Source organism: Salmo salar, chromosome ssa01, assembly GCF_905237065.1.
Source record: "Salmo salar chromosome ssa01, Ssal_v3.1, whole genome shotgun sequence".
NCBI lineage: Eukaryota > Metazoa > Chordata > Actinopteri > Salmoniformes > Salmonidae > Salmo > Salmo salar.
Genome location: NC_059442.1, coordinates 130690683 through 130718477, shown reverse-complemented (window position 1 = coordinate 130718477; position 27795 = coordinate 130690683). Strand labels below are relative to the sequence as shown.

The 27795-nt window shown below is 42.6% G+C and overlaps 2 protein-coding genes across 7 annotated transcripts; both read left to right on the top strand.

The window, feature by feature from the left end:
* Window positions 1-536: 536 nt before the first annotated feature.
* carm1l (coactivator-associated arginine methyltransferase 1, like) lies at window positions 537-10631 on the top strand. Of its 4 annotated transcripts, XR_006757509.1 has the most exons (15): window positions 604-763; window positions 1077-1089; window positions 1978-2103; window positions 2207-2316; window positions 2410-2514; window positions 2628-2738; window positions 5951-6128; window positions 6234-6324; window positions 8917-8998; window positions 9104-9189; window positions 9341-9430; window positions 9553-9690; window positions 9808-9897; window positions 10129-10239; window positions 10376-10631. XR_006757509.1 is itself a non-coding variant. In XM_045689120.1 (13 exons), exons 1-13 carry the CDS (start codon window positions 592-594, stop codon window positions 10383-10385), a joined length of 1389 nt encoding a protein of 462 aa, XP_045545076.1. In that variant the 5' UTR covers window positions 541-591; the 3' UTR covers window positions 10386-10631. The 4 variants fall into 4 exon arrangements, 2 of the variants coding, with proteins under 2 accessions (XP_013984517.1, XP_045545076.1); XR_006757508.1 differs by lacking the exon at window positions 1077-1089 and having other exon boundaries at window positions 537-763; XM_045689120.1 differs by lacking the exons at window positions 1077-1089; window positions 10129-10239 and having other exon boundaries at window positions 541-763.
* pum3 (pumilio RNA-binding family member 3) lies at window positions 10591-27095 on the top strand. Of its 3 annotated transcripts, none has more exons than XM_045714666.1 (17): window positions 10591-10831; window positions 11844-11920; window positions 12057-12284; window positions 12466-12604; window positions 14361-14436; window positions 14836-14929; window positions 15055-15121; window positions 15854-16028; window positions 16210-16313; window positions 16421-16499; window positions 16585-16683; window positions 16780-16833; window positions 16937-17160; window positions 19844-20066; window positions 20340-20427; window positions 23370-23460; window positions 26561-27079. In XM_045714666.1, exons 2-17 carry the CDS (start codon window positions 11857-11859, stop codon window positions 26685-26687), a joined length of 1932 nt encoding a protein of 643 aa, XP_045570622.1. In that variant the 5' UTR covers window positions 10591-10831; window positions 11844-11856; the 3' UTR covers window positions 26688-27079. The 3 variants fall into 3 exon arrangements, with proteins under 3 accessions (XP_045570622.1, XP_045570602.1, NP_001133835.1); XM_045714646.1 differs by lacking the exon at window positions 10591-10831 and adding an exon at window positions 11352-11492; NM_001140363.1 differs by lacking the exon at window positions 10591-10831 and having other exon boundaries at window positions 11845-11920; window positions 26561-27095.
* Window positions 27096-27795: the final 700 nt, after the last annotated feature.

Sequence of the window (27795 nt, the reverse complement as noted above, 5' to 3'; positions counted from 1 at the left end):
AGGGAAGTGGTGACGTCACTCCAGCCAACTTCTAAATCAGGAAGTTCAGGACCGAGCCCAATTTATTCCACATTCGTCAGGAGTTAGTCCTGCTCAACTCTGCTATGTTTACAATGATATCAATAGACTAAGCTGTCCTCTTTTGTGTCATTCAACATAGTAAAAAGTGAACAAAATAGAACATGAGTGAAAGTCAGTTTTATTCAAGTGAAAGTGTGTTTATTATAATGTTAGAAAAATATGTTTTCGCACTGAATTTGGAAGTTATCCAAGCATTGATGATACAAATATGTATTTGCATAATTCTAAATAAAATGTTTGTTTTCTTTGCCTTTATACATTAATAAACCTTTATCTGTTCAGATTCTTCAATGCCTTGGCCTAAATTGCTGTAATAGATTAGCTAAATCTAGCTATAGTTAATATATATATATATATATAGATTGTAACTTCTCTTTTTGTTCAAAGCATATTCCTATACACAGTCTGTCCCCGCCCCTTGACTCCTGCCAGAGCTCCTTCCCCTCCCACCTCAACCAAACTCAGACACATCTACAGAACCTTACTACAGAAGTTACGACAGCTGCGACCATGGAGACCATGGAGAGGAGTTCAGAAGTGACCTGTTTTTCCATCAATCTGTTCACTGTGAATGAGGACCAGGTACAGGGAGAGATACAGGTGGCCAAACAGAGGCAACACCAAGGCCTTTCTCTACAGTTGAGCACAGGGCTGGAGGAGACAGAGCTCACTATTCAGGATGGTAAGTACACATACAAGAAACAAGAACAAGCTAATATATCAAATGACTGTTTTTTTATTTGTATACATCATACTAGCTCTTTCCATATGAGTACAAGCAAGAACAAATAGTGATGACGCTCTCTTTATTTCTGAATAAAATTGCCAATAGTTTTTTTTTTTAAGACAAAAAAAATGAATTGTATTGTCCTCTCCCTGGTCTATGAGAAGTCCATGTATGTGTATGTGTGTGTACGTGTGTGGGAGTGTATGACATTTTCCAACAGACTTTCCCATATGGCAATTTTACTTCTTTCTGTGTGGTCGCTGGACAGGCAGTGCTGAAAGGTCTGTGAGATTTACTACCCAGTTGTGTGCACCCTGTGTGTGTGTGTGTGTGTGTGTGTGTGTGTGTGTGTGTGTGTGTGTGTGTGTGTGTGTGTGTGTGTGTGTGTGTGTGTGTGTGTGCGTGCATGCGTGCGTGCGTGCATGCGTGCGTGCGTGTGAGAAACCAAATCAAATCTAATTGTATTTGTCCCACGTGCCGTATAGGTGTCGTGAAATGCTTACTGACGAGTCCTTTCCCAACAATACAGAGTTAAAAAAGTAAGCAAATGAACAAATAAAAATAGAAAATAGTAACACAACAAATAACAATAATGGAGCTCTATACAAGCAGTCCCTGTACCGAGTCAATGTGCAGCGGCACGAGGTAGTTGAGGTAATATGTACATGTAGGTAGGGGTAAAAATGACTAGCCTATCAGGATAGATAATAGTAGTAGCAGCATATGTTGAGAGTGTGAAAGTGTGTGTATGTGTGTATGTGGGGCGTCAATATGCATGCGTGTGTGCGTGTCTGACTCCGTTGTTATGGAGTTCTACTGGACAGTATGTACCTGGACTGTGTTTTCCTATACTATACGGTACAGTGGTCCTAGCCGCTATAGCTCTCTGCCTGCTGGTGCACAGGATCAGATAGTGCCGCTACACATTAGTAGCCTCGTGCTGCCAGAGTATGCTGAAGGTTTTCTTAGGTTAAGGGCTCACATTGTTATTTATGGCTCCTTTGCTGATACGTTTGCAAAAGGCCAAGAACAAATGAATGGACTTGGGGTAGATAACTCAGAGGAACAGCCCCCTTGATAGTGGATGACACAGAATACAGTGAGAATACAGAGGTCTTGTATTTGGGTGTATTTGAATTAACTGTCTGTTGTGTTTTTTTCGTTTGCAGGTGATGGGGTCTGTGTTTTCAAATTCACAGTCACCAGGGAAACAGACTGTTGTCGGGTGGGCACCCAATCTTTCCTCATCACCGTTGGCTGCCTGAGTGTTCTCTTGCAGTTCAGAACACAGAGTGGTAAGGGCACACATAAAACTTCTCACGTTAGCTAAAATGGAAGCCTACTTTGCACAGTCAAAAAGAGTTTTCATCCACAAAGCCCGTTGTTTTCTGACCCCAGAGTTTCAGGAGTTCCACATTCAGCTGAGAAGAGAAGATAAGTCAGCAGAAAGGCAACAATCAGTGTTTGACCAGAGAACTGAAGACTCCTCAGCCCTGCAGTACTTCCAGGTAGTTTTACTGTAAAAGTCAACTAGGCCCTCAGAGAGACAAACTGCTGGTGTACTAGGTTGTGAATGAACCTCGTCCTCCCTTCTTCTGTAGTTTTATGGCTGTCTATCACAACAACAGAATATGCTGCAGGATTATTTGAGGACAGCCACGTATCAAAAGGCCATTCTGCTAAACGAGACGGACTTCAAGGACAAGGTAAGAGTGGAACCACATAACCAGAACCACACCTATCCATAGAACCTGATCATGTCTTACATTTTGTCTGTTACTGCATGCAGATGTAATGTCTGGCTCCTTCTTGTACCCAGATAGTACTTGATGTTGGCAGTGGATCAGGGATCCTGTCTTTCTTCGCCATCCAGGCAGGAGCGAAGAGGGTATATGCTGTGGAGGCCAGCCCTGTAGCCAAATTTGCAGAGGTAAAGGCATCTGTTTTACCTTTCAACCATACGGCCTACTCTGGCAGCATCTGATTGTTTTCCTGTCAACCTTCCAGGAAATGTGAAAGTTAATGTTAAACGAGCATCCTTTTGCACTTTAACATGCGCTATCTGGCATTTTCAATCTATAGCACCAGAATTCTTAATAGTAACGTTATTGGTCTGTTGAGATGATTGAACGTTCTATGCTGCTTTGAAATCTGATTTATGTTTCTGCTGTTTTAGCAGCTTAAACCACTTATGCCTAGAAAGAGAAGGAAAACCTTACGGCTTTGACCAGTGAATAAAGTCATTTGTATTGCTTGGCCCGAAACACCCCGGATGATGAATCACTTATCACAGCCCTAATCACCTGTGTTGTCAACACATCTAGCTCAATCCTCATGGTGTCTACATGGAGCCAAGGACAAAGCCTTGATGAAAACCGCACAACCCTGGAAACGCTATCTCAGCGAGAGTCACACCTCCAGAACAGAACAGCCCCCATAAAACGGACCTCGTGCTTCACTCACAGAGCATGACATTCTGAGGGTGTAATGATTTGAGGCCGCTCTTGGCCCAGAAACCAGCTTGAGGGTGAAGGAAACATATTTTCATGGATGGATGGCCTCTAGTTTAACAGTCAGGCATAGTTCTCCCTGTTCTATTTCTACTCTACTGGTGCTTGTTTCTAGACTGCAACCAGATGTGTCCCTTCATATTTATTTTCTTCCACATTGCAGCTGATCTGCCAATAGCCGAACCGTATACTCAGTTTGACAAAATGGTGGACCTCCATAATGTATTCCTGTTGAGGTGGTTGCATGGTCTCTCTGAGCAGGCTGAATCCCTATCATACTGTAGGCCTACACTGAGGTCTATATAAACAGTGTGAACCAGAGCCTGGGACCACCCCTGTGGATGCCTGGCCAGCGTCAGTGTCCACGTGCACGTGCATGGGTCACTGCCTCACAAGAACGCTCCACAGGCCAAGGTCTGGATTAAACAGGAAGGGTGCTCTGCCACGGTGTGGGATGATGACCTACGCAGACAGCAAGAGAAAACCAACCAGTGTGGACAATGTCCTTTTGAAACAATATTATGAGGGGCTCTGTCACACTCCCAGTCAGAGGGTCTTGCCTGGCCAGCTTGACCAGGTTTATGTCTTTAATACACCATATGCTTCAGTCTCTCAGTAATTGAAGACCCAGCAGTCTGTCCCTCTCACTCAGTGTGCATGGAGAGCATTTCCATGTAAAAGGACCCATGAGCGTCAACTTGTGAAGTTCATAGGAACATATCAAATTGTGTGTCAATTGAAAGCTAAGAGTCTATATATTGGGGAAATGAAGGCATATATACATTTTTCTACATTTGCCATCCTAAAAATCGGGACTAACAAACTGATGGAAAGGGTTCTTAGACCACAACATTAACCAGTAAAAGGTATGAGAAATACATCAGAACACAATGTTGAAGTAAAGACTCCTGCCAACTAATATCAATACTTATGTTTAGTTTTGGATAAATTATTTGCTTTAAGAAACTTTGTGCCTTGTGATTCCGTTACCAAAAACCCACATATCTTTAAGACATTTTTTAATGTCTCTCATGAGGAGGGAGGATAATGAAAGTTCACAGAAGTAACAAGTAAAGGTAAACCTACCAATTAGTTACTGTGCAGTGTTTTTACTAATATCAAGTTTGTTATGAATTATTAAGTGATTAAAACTCATAATTCTGTTACCAAATCGGAATTACTGCAATTGAATTGTCTACAGTGGGAAATGACAGTAGTCACAAACCACAGCGGGGTCACCTGCTACTGTCCTCCCTTCCTCTGGCATTCTGTTATGTTCAGTACTACTGTACTCCCTTCCTCTGGCATTCTGTTATGTTCAGTACTACTGTCCTCCCTTCCTCTGGCATTCTGTTATGTTCAGTACTACTGTCCTCCCTTCCTCTGGCATTCTGTTATGTTCAGTACTACTGTCCTCCCTTCCTCTGGCAGTCTGTTATGTTCAGTACTACTGTCCTCCCTTCCTCTGGCATTCTGTTATGTTCAGTACTACTGTCCTCCCTTCCTCTGGCAGTCTGTTATGTTCAGTACTACTGTCCTCCCATCCTCTGGCATTCTGTTATGTTCAGTACTACTGTCCTCCCTTCCTCTGGCAGTCTGTTATGTTCAGTACTACTGTTCTCCCATCCTCTGGCATTCTGTTATGTTCAGTACTACTGTCCTCCCTTCCTCTGGCAGTCTGTTATGTTCAGTACTACTGTCCTCCCTTCCTCTGGCAGTCTGTTATGTTCAGTACTACTGTCCTCCCTTCCTCTGGCATTCTGTTATGTTCAGCTCATAACTGTTTTCTTTCTCTTTCTGTCGTCTGGTGGTCAAAGTTAGAGTGTTAAAACATTCTGGACAACCCCTCTCTCTCTCTCTCTCTCTCTCTCTCTTTCGCTCTCTCTCTCTTTCGCTCTCTCTCTCTCTCTCTCTCTCTCTCTCCCCAGTTAATGTCTCCTCTCCCGGATCTTAGTGAAACCTACCATGACACCTACCACCTACCCTCTTTCCATTTACTGTAACAAGCATCCTCACCCACTGAGCAGACGTGGTCGCATAAAAAACAGAGGGAGATTTTACCATAATTCTGTGACCAAATTTAGCATCTGCACAGTTCTTCCAGTAAATGTGTTTTTGTGAAATTTTCGGTGCAAAATTGTTCAAAGTAGTTATTGTGCACAAAGTTGTATGGTTTGTTAAATGTTTAAATCAATGGTTTTGTTAAGCATACATTTTAAAGTGAAAAATCTGAGTCAAAGCGTAATTCCGTTACCATGGAATTGCCCTGGAGCAGCAGCCCAGCAACTCTCGCATCATTAAAGTAGAACTCCCTGTTTACACAGCAGGGAAGTGTAATGTACCAGAGCACTTCATGGGAGAGTTTGCATGCATGAGGGTTTACCAAAACACAATTTGTCAACAGCTAATTATTTCTCTCTAATTTTAGACAGCAGATTAATGCAATTTCAGGTAAAGAAACAAGCTACAAATACCCTTGATCCAAGACATCTGCTCTCAAATATACTACACAGGATGTCTTCATCAAAGCCTCAGACGTGCAGTGGTGCATCAGTAAGATCAGACCCTATCTGACTCAAAAAACAAATGTCATTTTTGGGGGGGACAGCAATGTTTTGTGTTTTCCCTTCAGATGCTCGTAAAGAGCAATAGTCTGTCAGATAGGATCATAGTCCTGGCTGGAAAGATTGAGGAGGTGTCGTGCCCTGAGCAGGTGGACGTGATCATCTCAGAGCCCATTGGCTACATGCTGCTGAACGAGAGGATGCTGGAGAGCTACCTCCACTCCAGGAAGTGGCTCAAACCCAAGGGTCAGTTGAGTTCCAACAGAGGCTATTTTACATGCTGGGATTGATCTGTTGATCGTTTTGTTCAGCTAACGTTACACCAAACATGTCTCTCTTCTACCTATTCAGGTATGATGTTCCCAACCTGTAGCGACATGCACCTCGCTCCCTTCACTGACGAGCAGCTCTACATCGAGCACTATGGACGCTCTAGCTTCTGGTGAGAGAATAAACACAACGTTTCAGAATCTGTCACGTGTCATTCCGGCACCACAGGGTGGAGGCTGAACTCAAATAAACGTTCTTATTAGTTTCGTATTCTGGATTAGTGCTGCTTTCCATAGGGGGTTTCACAGTTGGCATCTGTGCTAACTTAACTCGTACTTAACTGTGACAGCGGTGTGTGTGTGGCTGCCATGAAAACACAGTGAACTGCTGTATGGGATGAGCTCATAGTACTCTCCTTCCCCCTCTCTCCTCTCCTTCTGGGGAGAAGCAGAGCAGAGCAGGATGCCAGTGCGTTAACAGACCATGATTGACCCCGCCTCACACCCCCACAAAGCCTCTCAGTCTGGGCCTGGCCCTGCCTGACGCTCCCCTCCCCTCCATCTCCATGAGTCTCTGTGACTGTTTACAGCTGTGTCCATGAGGGTTTATTTGACATCCCCCCACAGAGGCCCGGGCAGGCTGTGGGGCTATGCAACATGCCAGGAGGCTAATCGGCCCCCCTGACTGGCACTGGGCTGTGACCCCAGTCAAGCGGGTTTCCTGTCAACGTAAAACGCTCCAGTTCAGTCCAAACCTGACTCAAACATACCCTCTCGAACCCCCTCTACTCAGATAACTGTCCTCACACTGCCAGTGGCAGAAGACACAAAGACATAGAGAGAAATGTAAAGAAAATATCTGCTGCTCAAATATTGTTGGTTTGAGATAGGGCAATATGGCAATATGTCTTTGCCTGTAGTTTTCCTCCCTCACTACATTCAACACATGAGCGCAGATGCCATGCTTACATGGAGATACCGGATAGATGTTGTAATGCTCCTCTGTGAATCCTCTGCCTTCCTTCTCACTTACACACCTACACTTCATGAACAAAAGTATGTGGACACCTGCTAGTCTAACTTCTCATTCCAAAATCTTTGGCATTAATATGGAGTTGGTCCCCCCCCGCTACTATAACAGCCTCCACTCTTCTGGGAAGGCTTTCCACTAGATGCTGGAACATTGCTGCGGGGACTTGCTTCCATTCAGCCACAAGAGCATTAGTGAGGTTGGGCACTGATGTTGGGCGATTAGGCCTGGCTCGCAAGTTGGCATTCAAATTCATCCCAAAGGTGTTCGATGGGGTTGAGGTTGGGGCTCTGTGCAGTCCAGTCAAGTTCTTCCACACCGATCTCAACAAACCATTTCTGTATGGACCTCACTTTGTGCACGGGGGCATTGTCATGCTGAAACAGGAAATGGCCTTTCCCAAACTGTTGCCACAAAGTTGGAAGCATAGTATTGTCTACAATTTCACTGTGTGCTGTAGCGTTGAGATTTTCCTTCACTGGAACTAAGGGGCCTAGCCCGGACCATGAAAAACAGCCCCAGACCATTTTTCCTCCTCCACCAAACTTTACATTTAGCACTATGCATTCGGACAGGTAGGGTTCTCCTGGCATCCGCCAAACCCAGATTTGTTTGTCGGACTACCAGATGATGTAACGCGATTCATCACTCCAGAGAACACGTTTCCACTGCTCCAGAGTCCAATGGCGGCGAGCTTAACACCACTTAAGCCGACGCTTGGCATTGCGCATGGTAATCTTAGGCTTGTATGCGGCTGCTCGGCCATGGAAACCTATTTCTTGAAGCTCCTGAAGAACAGTTATTGTGCTGACGTTGCTTCCAGAGGCAGTTTGGAACCCAGTAATGAGTGTTGCAACCTAGGACAGACGTTTTTTACGTGCTACGCGCTTCAGCACCCGGCGGTCCCATTCTGTGAGCTTGTGTGGCCTACCACCTCGCGGTTGAGCCGTTGTTGCTCCTAGACGTTTCCACTTCACAATAACAGCATTTACAGTTGACTGGGGCAGCTCTTTCAGGGCAGACATTTGACGAACTGCCTTGTTGGAAAGGTGGCATCCTATGACGGTGCCACATTGAAAGTCACTGAGCTCTTTGGTAAGGCCATTCTACTGCCAATGTTTGTCTATGGAGATTGCATGGCTGTGTGCTCGATTGTATACACCCGTCAGCAAAATGTGGCTGAAATAGCCGAATACACTAATTTGAAGGAGTGTCCACATACTTTTGTAGTTATATTGTATATCACCCGCACCAGTTCACTAGTGCTAACAGCATCCTCACTCAAGCTTGAACATACTGAAAAGGTTATTAGTGATAATCTAATGCACTTCATCTCACACCCATCTTGTGTTTCACATGCAAGTCTTTTACACCACCCATTTATAACAATACGGGACCAAAGACACTTCACCAAGATGGGACGTGCAATGAAATCAACGCTGTCATATATACACTTCACTTTTCCCCTTGAAGCTTTATAAAGTTACAAGATAGTGGCCTGCATGCCTTTTCCAGCAAGAGGACTATGGTGTAGTGTCAGTCTTTGCTCCACTACTATGAGGGGATGACAAGCCTTTTCAGTTTTTAGGAATGCCGAAATCCTTCTTAACCTGGTGCTCATACATTTTACAGCATGAGTTTCAGTTGTGTCTGCCTGGACAAGTTAGGCTTAAGTGCAGAATCTTCTGATCTAATACATTATGTGCCTTATTGTTCTGCCACACTCTCTTTGCAGGCACCAGACCTGTTTCTATGGGGTTAACCTGAGTGGTCTTCACAGTTCTGCAGTTGATGAGTTTTTCAAACAGCCCATAGTTGTGAGTACCTCGGTTCAATGAGGCTAGAATTGCATTCATGCTGATACATACTGTGAAATAATACAAAGATGTTCAATTATCCTCATTGTCCTCATTTTGTTGTAGGATACATTTGAGATGTCGATTCTAATGGCAAAATCTGTCAAGCACTGCATCAATTTCATGGAGGCTAAAGAAGAGGACTTACACAGGTGATTGTCTAAGTCCTTTTTCAACAACAACACAAATGTAATTGCACTGCTCTTATTATGAGCTATGAAACTGTATTGGCAGATAAGAGAAAATCTGTGATAATGACAGAATGTCGCTGTAATAAACATTCCATTTCAATATGTTTTGCAGGATGGAGATTCCATTTGTGTTTAAACTGCTCCAGTCTGGATTGATCCATGGGCTGGCCTTCTGGTTTGACGTAGCGTTTATAGGATCCAAGTAAGACCTCTTGGTGTGATGTTTTTCAATTATTTTCATTGTTAAAAAAAACAAGCGTTGTCTCAGGCTCCATGGGGGTACAGTAGATATACTCTGTTCATTTGAGTCCTTTCTCTCTGCAGGATGACAGTGTGGCTGTCCACTGCTCCTAGTGAACCTCTGACTCACTGGTACCAGGTCCGCTGTCTCTTCCAGACCCCTCTGTTTGGCAAGGTGGGACAGACTCTGTCCGGATCTGTCCAGTTCATAGCCAACACAAGGTAAGCCGGAGAAGGACAGTGTCTGTACTACAGAAATGGAATGTGGGAAATTTGGGGAATGGAAACAATATTATACAGAGATTATATTGTTTGCTTTTTGCTCTTCATCTCTACCAGGCAGAGTTACGACATTCACATCACAGCAGTCGTTGATCAGTCAGGCTTCAAATCTGGCAACAGTTTGGATCTAAAGAACCCTTTCTTCAGGTGAGCAGCTGCTGTTTGGTTCAACAGTGAGATTCAATTATGTCTTATTCTTCTATGTATGCAGATGTCTATAATGTTGGTCCATAGCAGAAGCTTAAATTCTCTTCATATCCTTTCAATTAATACAGCTTTTGGTAGAAGCGAGTAGATATGGTAGTATTGTTATTTCCTACTTGCCTAATGTGCTCTGTAGTGTGCCTGGACTACACCTCTGTCTGTCTGCCTGTTTAGGGTACACAGTTGGCTGCTGGTGTAAGAACCTCCAGACAATGCAGGAGCAAAGAGTGTGGACAGACCCTTTACAGAGTAGAGTGTGGCACAAGCCCGGGGACTATAGGCTAGGTAAAGTACACCTGAACTGCCCTGCAGGGTTAGTAGTGTAGTCCATGACATATCCCCTTTGTAGGAAAGTGCATAGTTCCATCCAACAGGAGTTTGACTTTGTTTGTTTGGTTAAAAATGCATTTTCTTTCCAAAGGTATGCCTGAAGTGATGATCACCAATCAAGTTCCAGGAGCCTTCATGTCCTTCGCTATAAAACTGTCCATGAAAGAACTTTGAATGTACATGAATATGTTTTTATTTTGCATAAACATATAGCCAAAGCTACATTTCATGCATTATAGTGTACAGAGACACCAAGTGGATCTACAATAGTAATGCACTGAGAGATACACGTGTATGTATCGTAAACCTGTAATACGAAACCAATAAACTTGTGTTATCCATAACAATAACCTATCATTACTTCTCTAATCAACACATATCTGGTTCCATTTCGGTCCCGGGCTCGTTAGCTCTGACTTGGATTTGAAAATCATTGATTTGAAGGAACAGGTGAAAACAACATGGTGGTGATGAGTGACTTTCTTGGGCTATTCAGGGGATAGATTGAGCCATGACTATACGTGACTTAGGTTACTTAGCTACTACAGTAAGTATCACCGTTTTTTCTGTAAACACATAGATATCATAAATGTAATATAATGATTTATCAGGTACAAAAACAGGCGCCGGGTCATGTCTAGATGGATTACAGCTAGCTTTTGGCAAATTTACGCCGTTTTTTGGGGTTTGTTTCGCATTTTACCTAACCCTAACCTTAACCTAATTCTCATAACTGGCTACGTTAATTCTCCTAACTTGCTGTGTAAATTCTGCAAAACCTGATACGAAAACTCAATTTTAACAAAGCTATTAGACGGGTTATGGTAGGAACGTCCCAAGTATCCCGGATTGCACTAACCTCCCAGGGTCCCCACAAGTTACCACAGCCAGAAAATGTCATAAACCCCGCCTATTTCTACAATGTATCTTCTTCAAATGTGATGTTTAACCATAACCACACTGCTAATCGTATACCTAACCTTAAATTAACATAAAACAGCAACATTTTCTTTTCATTAATGTCTACGACATTGCCAATTCTGATTTTGTGGCTGTGGTAACTAGTGACAACCCAGGCACTGCACAATATGCCGTATCGTTCTAGTATTGTCGCAATAAAAAACAACCCATGCATTTTACGGCAGTCAGGACGTTTTCTGATTGGAAGGTTCATGCCGTAAACCGTTAAGTTCAGAACGCATGTCAAGGTACGTAGCTAAACGTGTGTATTTTGTCTTCAGCATAGGAAAATGCTAAAATAATGTGGTTAACATGACTGTTTTGTCGGTGAAAATAACTCTACCGGACTTGTTTAATTATTACACCTTATACCTTACCTGTAGTTCTTTCTGGCCTGTCAGGTTTAGTAGCTAACGTTAGCAAGTCAGCTGAACGCTAACTAGCTATTTGCTATTGCTAGCTAGTTACTGCAGTTAGCTGGAAAACACATGGCAATAGCACATACAGTAATCAGTATTCAAGCTGGAACTATGATTAATAGATAGTGTAAGCTGCAACTACATACTGATCTTGCGCTTTTTGTCTTTTCCTTTGAATAGTGAGTTCTTGAGAATGGAACCCAAAAAGAAAATATTTTCCCCTAAAGGTGGCAAGAAGTTAATACAGAAAGGAAAAGGTAAGTTAATACGTAAACGTATTGGTAGAAGTAATACTACTACTAATACAAATATTATACTTTTAAATATTGGTTTAATGATGTACTGGTAAAAACAATGTGTAGGACTAACTGACTAGCTACAAACTCTGTTCAGAAGGTACAGGTAAACCGGGGACCAAACCAACAGGCAAATCACCAAGGAAAAGGCCATTTAAACCCCACAGTGGAGAAAAGGGCAAGACGTTTGAGAAGACTGGCGGAAAGGGGGCTCCAAAGAAATTCTTGAACAAAAAACCCACAGATGGAAAGTACATCAAACCCACAGATGGAAAGTTCACCAAAAAGCGAAAATTCATACCTGGGAAGGCCAAGGAAGAGGAAGGTATGAAATATGTGCAACAGCCAATTATCAAACACACTTTAAATAGGCTACATTTTGTAATGGCTTGTTGGAAATGTTTTAACAGTATTTTTTTGTAATAGGTCTATTAGATTTCTTCATCTTTGTATGAATGATCAGTCATCACACCAATGGTGTAACGCTTGTCTGTCTGTTTGCTCAGGTTCCGAGGCCAAGAAGCCCAAATGGGACGAGTTCAAACAGCAGAAAAAGGAGCTGAAACAGAACCGGCAGCAGACTGAAAAAAAGGAGAGTTATCAAATAGTGAGCAGAGCCAAGCAAGTGTGGGAGATGGTCAGAAGGTAGGTTAAAGCAGCTGCTATATTAGTTATTGTACATGCAGTCTTAACAAAACAAAAAATGTAGGATTAAGTTGCATATATTTTTATCATTAGTTGTCACAAAGTGCTATACAGATACCCAGTCTAAAACCCCAAAGAGCCACCAATGTAGAGGCACGGTGGCTAGGAAAAACTCCATAGAAAGGCAGGAACTAGGGTTGAATGCTGGGAACCCGGTTAATTTACCGCACAAAACCACGGCGCCTATTCCCGGGATAAATAACTGCAACAAAAGGTCAATTATAATAAATTATTTCTATGAACAGCATGGCATGAAATGGAACTGTTAAATAATATGCGATGTCTAAATTTGGCTTCCCTTACGGACTCTGCATGATGAATCAACAACGCTCCGGGTGAGGACAGACAGCCCATCTCAGTATGGAGCACAGTTCACAATGCACGTAGACCTATCATCTCATCATGGTAACTTTTTTTCAGGTAGGCCTGCATTTGCTGCAGCGTAGTCTATGCTACAGTAATATAAAGACTGAATGCGCGTCTAATTTACGTCTAATCTCCATCTAGATGTCAGGGCTCACCTTATTTTTTTAATTGTGAAGATTTTTTTTATTTCACCTGCAGCATTTTAAAACCGCATATCGCTCGAATATCCTTGCTTTAAATCAGTGCATGCACGAGCACGCTCTCGCACTCTCTCTACTTCAACTATATTGAAATTGCATCCAAAATAGATAATCATGTTCTAGATTGATTTATAGATGTATAGCCCTATATGCGAATATGTGTGTCTGTATATACGGTAGGCTAGCATTTATTTATTCAGACCCATAACCATTCAATCATCGAAGTGAAAGCCTTCTACACCTAATTCTAGTCCTGTACTATTCAAGGATGTCATTAGAATGAAGATAAGAACAACGTAACTTATTTCATTAATCTGTTGGAAGGAATGAGCAACAATAGAAAGAGGTAGGATAATAACATTAGGGGAAATATTATGAAAGGTATATATGAGTCAGCCTACTAACAATACAAATAGGCCCTATTATATTTAGCCTATACTTCTAACTTTGAAGGCTGCATGTGCAGCACCAGAATCGCGTGTTCTCTCTCTACTTTATCAGGGTTTGAACCTGCGTAATTCCAGTCCGTTTAATACAGTAATACAGTTACTACAAGATTAGCCTACTGGGACTAGTTGCATCCATGGGCTTTATGTTTTTCTGTTGTGCGTAATGTGCAGTAGCCTATATCAAATATTTATTGGAGAACGGCACAATCATTTGGGCTTTTTCGTGCTAAGCCTCATAAAATGTCTTTAATGTAGGCCTCAGGTAGTATCAGGCTTGAATTTCCGATCAATGCTCTAATCTAATCCCGACCCGGGTCTATTGATATGCGTTATAATGCTTTTGAATAACACTTCTGGTTTTGGCTGGAAATACTGGCTTACCTGGGAGAAAGGGGATTTATTGTCGGGATGGAACATTTGTAAAATACCAGGGAAATATTCAACCTTAGCAGGAACCTAGAGAAGGGACCAGGCTCCGAGGCGTGGCCAGTCCTCTTCAGGCTGTGCCTGGTACATGGCCATTCTTCAAGACATTCAAACATTCATAGATGGCCAACAGGGTCAGATAAAAACCACAGTGGCTATAGAGGGTGCAGTAGTTTAACACCTCAGGACTAAATGTCATTTGGCAACGGCAACATTGTAGACCTGTGTTTATTATATGTCCCTCTTTCAACACAGGAAAGATTGCGACAAAGAGAAGAGGATCAAACTCATGAAAGAGCTTCAGGAACTTGTGAAAGGAAAGATAAAAACAGTGAGTACAGTCTTAACATTTACACTGCTGAAAAGCGCCATTCAAATCTATCGTTTCTGTCGTTCTGCCCCTGAACAAGGCAGTTAACCCACTGTTCCCTGGTAGACCGTCATTGAAAATAAGAATTTGTTCTTAACTGTCTTGCCTAGTTAAATAAAGGTAAAATAAATGAAAAAAATACTGTAGATTGTGCATTGTCAATCACGACAATGTACGAATTGAGAGCATGGCACAATGGAGAATTTGTCATCCGCTGAAATTATTGGACAGACAATGCCTGTCAATACTTGAGTACAATAAAACAATTGAGCACAGTAGACTTATTCAAATTAGTTTTCAGTGCATGGCATCCAAATGCTCAAGTTTGCAGATAAAGATGAAATTGTTTTTCTCTTTCAGATAGCATTTGCTCACGACTCCACCAGAGTCCTCCAGTGTTTCATCCAGTTTGGGACCGACAAGCAAAGACAGGAGGTTTTTGATGAACTCAAAGGTCAGTGGTTTGCTCTGTTCTACTGTTCTGTTCTAATGATCTGTTCTTCTTCTGAGTGTGGTCAGTTGTTTTTGTCACGTCAATCACAATGCTCTACATCTCAATGATGTTATTCTTTTCCCTAGATGATATGGTCGAGCTGAGTAAATCAAAGTATGCCCGAAATATTGTGAAGAAGTTTTTAATGTATGGGTAAGTGTGCCTTTTTCTTCCTCCAGACATTTTGCTTATACATGAAGTCGTCGCACGAGCAATGGATGTATTCTTTCCATATCATCCGATCTTGTGTTGATGGCATAAGATCCTAGCAGGAAAGCCGGCCAAAAAATATAGTAAAAACAACAAAAGGGTAATCTTGTTGAGTAAATCGCATCATTGTAAATCATAGTATGTACATGATTCAACAGTAATCCTTTGTGCTCGCATGCTGTTGTCATTTCAAATTTGTAGTGCTGCTTGATCTGATCTGTCGTTGAATTCCCTGATCATTTGTTTAGGACACGTTGAAATGGGAATCAGGTCAATAATTCAAAACTTGACTCATCGCAACCTTCCCTGTAGTCGTGACCTTTGCTGAAGATACAAGTTGTTTCAATTACAATCTAATGCATGGCTCTGCTATTAAAGGATGGGGGAATGTTATCCTGTTATGAAGGTGTATCTTGTAGGACGAATATAAAGGTCATCATTTGATTGGTTTACATTGTGAACACTCATCTCTGCGTTTCCTGTCATCTTCCATGTGTAAGATTTGGAGAATGATATCTGGGGAGAAAATTCAAGTCATAATGATCTCTCTATTGAGTCTCTTTACTCACTGCTAGTTTCTGACAGGGCAGTGTTGTTACATCATAAAGAAGTAAACCTGACATGGGTTTCTGAATGAAAATCTGACGTCAGGTGTGTGTATCGTTGATCCCACAGGAGCAAAGAGCAGGTTGCGGGTGTGATGGTGGGCTTCAAGGGGAAAGTGAGGCAGATGCTGCGTCACTCGGAGGCGTCGTCGGTGGTGGAGTATGCTTACAACGACAAGGCCATCCTCTCCCAGAGACTCATGCTCACCGAGGAGCTCTACGGAACCACATTCCAAGTCTTCAAGGTCAGGACACGTCCCACACCTCTCCCACGAGCACAGTGTAATAGTGTAGTTCTAAAAGTCTGGAAACCTTCTCATAATCCAGTTACCAAGAGATCGTCTTTCTGATTGCTTGTCTCTGTGAATATCGGCTGGAGTGGATGTTATGCCAAATTTTACTGACAGTTGGCGTGTTTGTTCACAGTCGGCAGTGTGCCCCACGCTAGAGAAGGTGCTGGAGGCGAACCCAGACAAGGTTAATGGCATTTTGGAGGAGATGAAGCAGATCCTTACCCCCATGGCCACAAAGTGGGTATTATTGAGTACACACACAGCTCTAACCCTCCACAAGGGAAACCGAGATAATAAATCAAGATACTGCTTTTGATTTCTGTCCGTGTTCTCTTCTCCCACAGAGAGGCTGTGATCAAACATTCTCTGGTGCATAAAGTGTTTCTGGACTTCTTCCTGCATGCCCCAGCCAAACAGAGGACTGTAAGTAAAACCACCAATGGCTGTGGAAATGACAGAGCGAATCCTACCATGTTTCTAATACCATGTTGATCATGTGACTTCACAGGAAATGATTGAGTCAATAAGGGAGTCTGTGGTGTATATGGCCCACACTCACGACGGAGCTAGAGTAGCAATGCACTGCCTGTGGCATGGGACACCTAAGGTGAGTATTCACTCAGGCCTTCTAGAGAGATGAGCCTCACCAGCCACAGACTAGTGTGTGTTCTTTGTATGTACACTAATTTGTTTTATCTTTCAGGACAGAAAAGTCATCATTAAAACCATGAAGACCTACATGGAGAAGTTTGCAATGGTACTCAAGACAACAACAAACAGACAATATTTGATCGCCACAGTCGGACATGCGAATATGTAAACGTGTGACTTACTGATTGGTATGTTGATTTTCTCTCCAGGGAGAGTTTGCTTTCTTAGTCCTCATCGCTGCCTTTGACTGCATAGACGACACCAAGCTAGTGAAGCAGGCCGTCCTATCAGAGATTCTTGCTTCCCTGCCTGATGTCATCACTAATAAGAATGGAAAGAAAGTTCTGCTGTACCTGCTCAGCCCGCGAGACCCTGCCCACCTGTTACCTGAAATCATCCAGGTGCTGGAGAAGGGGGACGGAAACGCCCACAGGTGAGTCCTGCCACCACCTACCAATCTTTCTAAAGGCGTCCGCGTACTTCAGTTTGGCTGGTGCCTAGCCGGATTTGGCTAGGTGTACCGAACGAGTGTGCTTGCATACTCGCTTAAAAGACCTTCACTTGGAAAATGAGAAAAAAGCGGCAATAGTATTGTTTGTCCAGTATACACTTCCTCAAAATAGTGAATTCATCTAAGATAACTCAAGAACTCTGTCATTAGGCAGAAGGTAGCCTAGTGGTTAGAGCGTAGGGCCAGTAACCGAAAGGTTGCTAGATCAAATCCCCGAGCTAACAAAATCTGTCGTTCTGCCCCTGAACAAGGCAGTTAACCCACTGTTCCCCGGTAGGCCGTCATTGTAAATAAGAATTTTCATAACTGACTTGCCTAGTTAAATAAATGTTGATGTTTTTGCAGAGGAGATCTTAGTTGCTCAATTTTACATCTAACTAAAATGTTTGCCGCAATATTTATTTGTCTTTTTTTATATTTTTGAATGAAAACGAGTCAGCGCTCATTGAATAACACTTTATTGAAGAATCCCTACTGTTGCAAATCACAGACGAGGGGGCGTGGACTTCGGCTACCGGCCTCGAGAGAGAGAGAAAAATGTGTGTGCCCGAACAGCCGAAAAGGCCCCTAACCGAAGTCCAAAACTAACAATATATGCACTAACTCGCCCGATCTGCCTTAACCAGCTAGCTAGACTAGAACAAAGGGATGTTAACCTCTATGGGCTAGGTGGGACGCTAGCGTGCCACCCGTGGTGCACTCCATCAACAGCAGGTGCATTTCAAGAGCGGCAAATTTGAATCCAAATAAATGTCAAAATTCAAATTTTTCAAACATACAACTATTTTACACCCTTTGAAAGATAAACATCTCCTTAATCTAACCACGTTTTACGATTTCAAAAAGGTTTTACGGCGAAAGCATAAATTTAGAGTATGTTAGGACAGTACATTTACAAGAGTTGTGTGTAATGTTTTGTCAATTCAAAGACAGGGTCACCAAAACCATAAAACCAGCTAAAATGATGCACTAACCTTTTACAATCTCCATCAGATGACACTCCTAGGACATTATGTTAGACAATGCATGCATTTTTAGTTCTATCAAGTTCATATTTATATCCAAAAACAGCGTTTTACTATGGCATTGATGTTGAGGAAATCGTTTCCCTCCAATAACCGGCAGTCAAGTCAGCGTCACAAATTAAATAATTAAAATTAGAAAACATTGGTAAAATATTATATTGTCATTTAAAGAATTATAGATTTACATCTCTTGAACGCAATCAACTTGCCAGATTTAAAAAATAACCTTACTGGGAAATCACACTTTGCAATAATCTGAGCACTGCGCCCAGAAAAATACGGCGTTGCGATACAGACTAGACGTCATGTTGGGGAGATCTAAAATCGAAAATACTATGTAAATAATCCATTACCTTTGATTCTCTTCATCAGATGTCACTTCCAGGTATCACAGGTCCATAACGAATGTAGTTTTGTTCAAAAAAGCTCATCATTTATGTCCAAAAATCTCCGTCTTGTTAGCACATGATCTAAGCCAGCCGGACTTCTCGTCATGAACGAGGGGAAAAAATATATTTACGTTCGTTCAAACATGTCAAACGTTGTATAGCATAAATCATTAGGGCCTTTTTAACCAGAACATGAATAATATTCAAGGTGGACGAATGCATACTCTTTTATAACGTATTGGAACGAGGGTACCCAACATGAACTCGCGCGCCAGGTGTCTAATGGGACATCATCGTTCCATGGCTCTTGTTCGGTCAGATCTCCCTCCAGAAGACTCAAAACACTTTGTAAAGGCTGGTGACATCTAGTGGAAGCAATAGGAAGTGCCAAAATATTCCTCAGCCCCTGTGTTTTTCAATGGGATAGGTTTAAAGTCAATACAACACATCAGGTATCCACTTCCTGTCAGAAAATGTCTCAGGGTTTTGCCTGCCAAATGAGTTCTGTTATACTCACAGACACCATTCAAACAGTTTTAGAAAATGTAGGGTGTTTTCTATCCATATGTAATAAGTATATGCATATTCTAGTTACTGGGTAGGAGTGGTAACCAGATTAAATCGGGTACGTTTTTTTATCCAGCCGTGTCAATACTGCCCCCTAGCCCTAACAGGTTAACTGACCAAACCTACCCTAGAGTCACTTCTTAACATACCTAAATTGCTATTTTGAACCCAATTGGATAGACAAGATTAAATAAATGCTTCATGCTTTTCACTTTAAATGGTCTCCATCCGACCCTCTGTCCCTTCAGCAAGAAGGATGTTTAAATGGTCTCCATCCGACCCTCTGTCCCTTCAGCAAGAAGGATGTTTAAATGGTCTCCATCCGACCCTCTGTCCCTTCAGCAAGAAGGATGTTTAAATGGTCTCCATCCGACCCTCTGTCCCTTCAGCAAGAAGGATGTTTAAATGGTCTCCATCCGACCCTCTGTCCCTTCAGCAAGAAGGATGTTTAAATGGTCTCCATCCGACCCTCTGTCCCTTCAGCAAGAAGGATGTTTAAATGGTCTCCATCCGACCCTCTGTCCCTTCAGCAAGAAGGATGTTTAAATGGTCTCCATCCGACCCTCTGTCCCTTCAGCAAGAAGGATGTTTAAATGGTCTCCATCCGACCCTCTGTCCCTTCAGCAAGAAGGATGTTGCCCTTCGCCGGAAGGAGCTCCTGGAGGCGGTGTCTCCGCACCTCATTCAGCACCTGTGTGACCACGCCCGCACCATGGCAATGGACAAGGCCTCCAGCGTCACCGTCAGCGACATTCTGGGGTCCGCCATTGGGGACCTGCATCCTGCCATGGAGGCTGTGGCTGAGCTGGCTGCTGACGACTTCACACCAGGAGGAGTGGCGGGGCAGGTGAGGAGGGGACCGGGGGGTGAGGGGTCTGGGGCTTGGTGTGTCTGTCAAATTCAACTAGGAGAATGTCTCATGGGTGAGAATTGCACTTGGTTTTGGAGTCTCCATTGGGTTTGCTTCAGTCTGTCTGGTCAACTGCAGGATGATTGTCCAGGCTTGGTATCAGAAACACTTGAAGGGCAAATTCTGTTTCTCTCTTCTGTCCTCTAGAAAGACGGTGGTATTCAGTGTGAACATGTTTTGTCTGTTTTATGTCTGTTTCCTGTTCTATAGCTGCACATGGCTGAACACCCTGCTGGGCACCTGGTGCTCAAATGGCTGATTGAACAAGACACCAAGATGAAGGAGGTTGGGAGAGAAGGTATGACCGTCTGCAAAAAATATCACCTGTAGGGCTGACCGTACATATGACCTCACAAATGTATATATTTGAACTGTGAAAGTAAAACTTTTTAATTTGGCTCTATAATCAAGTATTTTGGATTTGAAATCAAATGTTTCATATAAGGCGACAGTACAGGATGTCTCCTTTTTATTTGAGGGTGTTTTCATATCCGTTTTACCATTCAGAAATGAACGCACTTCATGTATCTAGTCCCCCCCCCCATTTTGAAGGTGTCATAAGTATTTGGACAAATTCACTTGTATGTGTATTATAGTAGTCAAAAGTTTTAGCATGCAATGATTACATAGCTTGGGCTATGTTGTGGCCAATAGGAATTAATGGTAAATAATGTATTGTCATTTTAGGGTCACTTGTATTGTAAATGACAATAGAATATGTAAAAAAAAATATATATATGTATGTTTCTGAACACTTCTACATTATTGTGGATGCTACTATGATTATGGATAATTGGGAATAATGTTAGCTATTTTGAATTTTAGGACCCGTTCGGGTGTAAATAAAAAAATATATATATATGCTGAAACATTGAATTTGGCCTTTCTGCTATTAGTCCATATAAATGCATTGAATAACAGATTCATACATGGGAAAACAGATAATCAAAAAGAAGTTTGTTTTAAAGTGTCTCCTATATCTAAGAAAGAATTCAGACCCCTTAACTTTTTCCATGTTTTGTTACATTACAGCCTTATTCTAAAATGTATTATTGTTTTTTTTGTCCCTCAATCTACGCACAATACCCCATAATGACAAAGCAAAAACAGATTTTATTTGCAAATTTTTTGAAGCATGTTTGGCAGCTATTACAGCCTCAAGTCTTCTTGGGTATGATGCTAGAAGCTAAGCACACCTGTATTTGGGGAGTTTCTCCCATTCTGCTCTGCAGATCCTCTTAAGCTCTGTCAGGTTGGATGGGGAGCGTGTCTGCACAGCTATTTTCAGGTTTCTCCAGAGATGTTATATCACGTGCAAGTCCGGGTTCTGGCTGGGACACTCAAGGACATTCAGAGACTTGTCCCGAAGCCACTACTGCGTCATCTTGGCTGTGTGCTTAGGGTCGTTGTCCTGTTGGAAGGTGAACCTTCACCCCAGTCTGAGGTCCTGAGCGATCTGGAGCAGGTTTTCATCAAGGATCTCTATGTACTTTGCTCTGTTCATCTTCCTCGATCCTGACTAGTCTCCCAGAGCACGATGCTGCCACCACCATGCTTCACCGTAGGGATGGTGCCAGGTTTCCTCCAGACGTGATGCTTGGCATTCAGTCCAAAGAGTTCAATCTTGGTTTCATCAGACCAGAGAATCTTGTTTCTCATGGTCAGAGAGGCTTTAGGTGCCTTTTGGAAAACTCCAAGCAGGCTGTCATGTGCCTTTTTACTGAGGAGTGGCTTCTGTCTGGCCACTCAACCTTAAAGGCCTGATTGGTGGAGTGCTGCAGAGATGGTTGTCCTTCCGGAAGGTTCCCCCATCTCCACAGAGGAACTCTGGAGCTCTGTCAGTGACAGGTTCTTGGTCACCTCCCTGACCAAGGCCCTTCTCCCCCGATTGCTCAGTTTGGCTGGGCGGCCTGCTCCAGGAAGAGGCTTGGTGGTTCCAAACTTCTTCCATTTTAATAACGATGGAGGCCTCTTTGTTCTTGGGGACCTTCAATGCTGCAGACATTCTTTGGTACCATTCCCCAGATCTGTGCCTCGACACAATTCTGTCAAGGAGCTCTACGAACAATTCCTTCGACCTCATGGCTTGGTTTTTGCTCTGACATGCACTGTCAACTGAGGGACCTTTATATAGACTGGTGTGTGCCTTTCCAAATAATGTCCAATCAATTGAATTTACCACAGATGGACTCCAAGTTGTAGAAACATCTTAATGAAACATGATGCACCTGAGCTCAATTTCAAGTATCTTAGCAAAGGGTATGAAGTAAATAAGGTATTTTGGTTTTTAATTTAATACATTTGCACACATTTCTCTAAACCTGTTTATGCTTTGTCATTATGGGTGTTGTGTGTAGATTGAGTATTTTTTTTTTATTTAATCCATTTTAGAATAAGGCTGTAACGTAACAAAATGTGGACAAAGGGAAGGGGTCTGAATACTTTCCAACCAAGTACTAAACTTTGGATTACTTTAATACACATATATGTTAATTTGTCCAAATACTTATGACACCATCAAATGGGGCCTAGAATAATGAAAGTACTTTCATTTCTAAACAGTAGTACTGATATGTTTGAAAATACCCCCAAATAAAAGGTGGCATCGCAGTGCTAGCTGTGCCTCTAGAGATCCTGGTTCGAGTCCAGGCTCTGTCGCAGCTGGCCGCGACTGGGCAATGGGGTGGCGCACAATTGGCACAGCGTCATCCGGGTTAGGGGAGGGCTTGGCCGGCAGGGATGTTCTTGTCCCATCGCGCACCAGCGATTCCTGTGGCGGTCCGGGCGCAGTGCACGCTGACACGGTCGCCAGGTGTACGGTGTTTCCTCCGACACATTGGTGCGGCTGGCTTCCGGGTTAAGCGGGCATCGTGTCAAGAAGCAGTGTGGCTTGGCTGGGTTGTATTTCGGAGGACGAGTCCCGTCACTTCCACTCCTGTACGGACAAGACTGTAACTACCAATTGGATACCATGAAATTGGGGAGAAAGGGGGGTAGAAAAAATTACGGTAACATTCTGTACTGCCGCCTCATGAAACATTTGATCTCAAATCCAAAAAGCTTGAGTATAGCGCCAAATTTAGTTTTAGTTTCACTGTCCATAAATAAATACTTAGGAGAGTGTATGATCTTGAAACAGCACTCCACTCACAGACAATGCAAACATGGCTGTATGCGTGTCCATTTGGACCTGTGACTCTATCCTGTATCCCCCTGACCATGACTACCGTGTCTCCACAGAGCGTTTCTCCAGGGTCCTGTTGGACAAGGTGGGGATGGACAAGCTAAAGACGTGGGCTGCAGTGAACCGTGGGGCTATCGTGCTCTGCTCGTGAGTACCTCTATCTACACTGTTAGATCTAATTCCTCTAGCCAGACACAAACTGTAGCACTATTGGCAAATACTGCAAAGCAAGCAAACTGGTGCTTTTTTATTTAATTAACCTTTATTTAACTAGGCAAGTCAGTTAACCTCTCTTGGGCAGCGTCCCACCCACGGTTCACACTATTCAACAGCCAGTGAAAAATCAGAGCGCCAAATTCAAAACCACAAAATGTCATAATTCAAAGTTCTCAAACAAAGGACTATTTTACACCATTTTAAAGGTACACGTCTCCTTAATGTAACCACATTGTCCGATTTCAAGAAGGCTTTATGGCGAAAGCATAAAGATCATGTTAGGACAGTTTCAACACAAGAAAAAGCACACAGCCATTTTCCTAGCAAGGACGGGCGTCACAAAAACCAGAAAACCAGCTAAAATTATGCACTAACCTTTGACGATCTTCATCAGATGACACTCCTAGGACATCATGTTACACAATGCATGCATTTTTTGTTTGATAAAGTTCATATTTATATCCATAAACCCCATTTTACATTGGCGCGTGATGTTCAGAAAATATTTTGCCGGTGAATCAGCACAACGATTTACAAAAATACTCACCATAAACGTTGATAAAATATTAAACTGTTATTCAACGAATTATAGATGAACGTCTCCTTTATGCAAACGCTGTGACAGATTTCAAAAAAGCTTCACGGGGAAAGCACACTTTGCAATAATCTGAGTACGGTGCTCAGAAAAATACACTAGGCAATACAGATACCCACCATTTTGGACTCATCTAAAATCATAAATAGCATTAGAAATATTCACTTACCTTTGATCTTCATCAGAAGGCACTTCCAGGATCCCAGGTCCACAATAAATGTTGCTTTGTTTGATAAAGTCCATAATTTATGTCCAAATAGCTCCTTGTTGTTAGCGCGTTCAGTTAGCTACTCCAAATGTAGGAAGCGCGTGAAAAATGTCACGACGAAAAGTAAAAAAAGTTCTATTTACGTTCGTTCAAACATGTCAAACGTTGTATAGCATCAATCTTTAGGGCCTTTATCACTTAGCACTTCAATAATATTCCAACCGGACGATTGCAATGTCTTGAAAAACGTTTTGGAACACAGCTAACTCTCACGTGAATGTGCGCCAATGAACGCCAGTACCTTCCTGAGTCAACAACTTCCAACTTCCTCTGTTCGCTCTCTGTTCATCATAGACGCCTCAAACAACTTTCTAAAGACTGTTGACATCTAGTGGAAGCCTTAGGAAGTGCTAAATGAACCCTGAGTCACTGTGTTCGATAGGCAATGACTTGAAAGGACTACAAGCACCAGAATTCTCACTTCCTGGTTAGATTCTTCTCAGGTTTTTGCCTGCCATATGAGTTCTGTTATACACAGACATCATTCAAACAGTTTTAGAAACTTCAGAGTGTTTTCTATCCAAATCTACAAATAACATGCATATTCTAGTTCCTGGGCCCGAGTAGTAGGCCGTTTAATTTGGGTACGTTTTTCATCCGGCCGTGAAAATACTGCCCCCTACCCTAGAGAGATTAAGAACAAATTATTTACAATGACTGCCTACACCGGCCAAACCTGGACGACGCTGGGCCAGTTGTGCGCTGCCGTATGGGACTCCCAATAACGGCCGGTTGGGATACAGCTACAGCCTGGATTCGAACCAGGGTGTCTGTAGTGACGCCTCTAGCACTGAGATGCAGTGCCTAAGACTGCTGCGCCACTCGGGAGCCCAGTGCCTAACAGTAAAAAATAAATAAAAGTAGAACAGAAATGATACCAGCTCCTTCCTAGGAATTGGGGGAAAACTTCCTCCATTTGAACAATCCAAGCCTTGCAAAACTTGTAAACCAGAGATTGGAACCGGTTCAGCTTGCCTGCTCCATAGCGAGCTGCTCTGTCTGAAGTAATTTAATGTAGAAAGGAACAATTATAAACCGTTTATTTATTTTTGGTTCGAACCGGTTCAGAACTTAATTTTGCTGGTCGGAACAGTGGAACGGATGAAATAATGGTTTTGTTCAGAACGAGAGAAAAAAAACAGTTGTAAACAGATTGAAACTAGAAGTGCTTAGAAATGTCTACCATGACAGCGAAACTCACTGAGCCATGACAATGGTAATTGAACTTGGATCAAGGTCTCTGGAGGCCAAACACTTCAGGAATACAAAACACCATCACAAAAGACTAAGCTTAGTTATTTGTCTTGATTTAAACATTTAAATCTTCCCATCACTATAGATGTTCTGCTTGTCGTATCATCCTAGCTGTTGCCAGTGAAATTGAGTGTAACGCGAGAACAGGCAGGCGTCAGCTGGGGGTTAAGCAAGTCTTACAGGGTGGCTGTTTGTATTCATTCACCATATCACTGGGTGCTGTGGGTGAGAAAGGGGCGGGCAGTTGGGCACAGCTGCCCATTATGAAACAGCAACACAAGCCATGGATTACGCTTCCTCAATTCCTTGGCTTTCATTTTCTTCTCTCATTTCTCTGCCTCTCTTCTCTAGCCCCTGTTCACTCTAGCCCTTCCTTCAGTCCTTCTCTTGTCCTGTTCCACTGTCCCGCCTCCTCCTGCCATGTCTTTGTGCCCATTGTCCTTCTGTAATCTCTCTAAGTCTCTAAGCAGTGAGAGATTTGTCTGATTCACTCTCTGAAGTCTACATTTATAGCTGTAGCCTGCCATATCAAATCAGTTTTTCTCTTAAGATTTTTTTTCTCCAGCAGCGGTGGCAGTTAGCGGGGGGGGGCAGGGCTCTGGCTTCCGGGGGCATATCTACATCTACATTATAAAACTTTTTATTTATTTTGTAATCATTTTTTTGCAGTGGCGGCCACAATTTAACAGGGGCAGTGCACTGCTGCTAAATGCAAATAGAGGAAACACTGAAAATAATTCAATTTAATGCTCGATGTTCACTAATTTCTTCGCTAAAAATAGTTTGCCTTGGTTAATTTAGTATGGGTAGAAATGTTTCACTAAGCAGGTACGAGATGAGTCATTTGTTTTGTAATGTGGGATATGTGTAAAGGTTACCTTCAGCAACATATCTGTTTTTTGTGTTTTTTACAGTCTCCTGAACAGTGCGGATGAGACTGTTGCAGAGGAGGTCAGGGAGGCATTGAAGGCCTACACTCCAGAACTACAGAAGATCCAGAACTGTAAAGGAGTGGAAGTTCTTTTGGAGAAACTGGCCTGATACATCTTTCATGATGTCTATCCTCAGAGACAGTCCACCCACTTACTCGTGATTTCTCACCAACTGGAGTAACAGGTTTTCATTACTTCACTGGGGGTTTATGTCGTTTTCTCATAACTATCCATACTGTCCACCCAGTCCATTGACCTGACCATCCTGGTGAAATAGTGTGACGAGGGAAGAACAGAGGATACTTATTTGTACTGCATTTCTTTTGTCCAAATAATTCCGATATGCTTGTTTGTAATGCTGTGGTGCAAGTATTTTAAAGGTAAAAGATACCCACATACTGGCAGACAGTGAGTTTGTATAATTTGTAACTGACCTGTATTTTTGTGTTGTGCTAGCTGACTGCGGCGCTGGAATAAACAGAAATGTTGGTTGGAACACTATCATTGTGTGAAACTATCCATTGCAAATGAATTTGTCAGTAAGCAAATGTTAGAGGAATTCTTTCATATATAAATCCAACCATAAATGCATTAACGTTAACCCTGACAGGGAACCTCAGTCCATCACCTTTATGCCCCATTAAGTCACCAATCTGTGTCCCGGCCTGTCAGACTGCTCGTAGCCTATTCATCTGTGAAGGAAGCAGAAGCCTGCATGCTCACTAGTGGGCCCTACTTAGATTCCATCTGTCCAGGTCTCTGTGATTTGGATGGACCCAGTCAGCCGAGAAACAGCTTTTTCCTTCAAGGCCCAGCATTCTTCTCATCAGTTTAGAGGATTATCAGTGGCTGCCTGTGTGGCCGCTATTCTGGAGATTTTAGTCACATTGTAGTAGTCAGTCTGACTTGCCCTACTTCTGAGGATTCTGTTCAGTGGAGACAATTTGGCCGTTAGGCAATCAAAAACACCTGAGAGCTGTGCTGTCATGTTATATTGATCTTTCTCTTTAGCAAAAAGTCCGCTTTCTGCTAAGTGGAAATACATTAGCTATGTGTGGCTGGCGAGAGGTTTTACTCTGCCCAAAATCTGTCCATGAAAATAAGCGCACGTGAGGTATTTTTGTATAGTGGTCAAATTTGGTCATAAAAGTGGCCTTGCTAATTTGCTCGAAAATAAGTTTTGTAGTGGTTAGGTTATGATGAATGAATGTACTGAT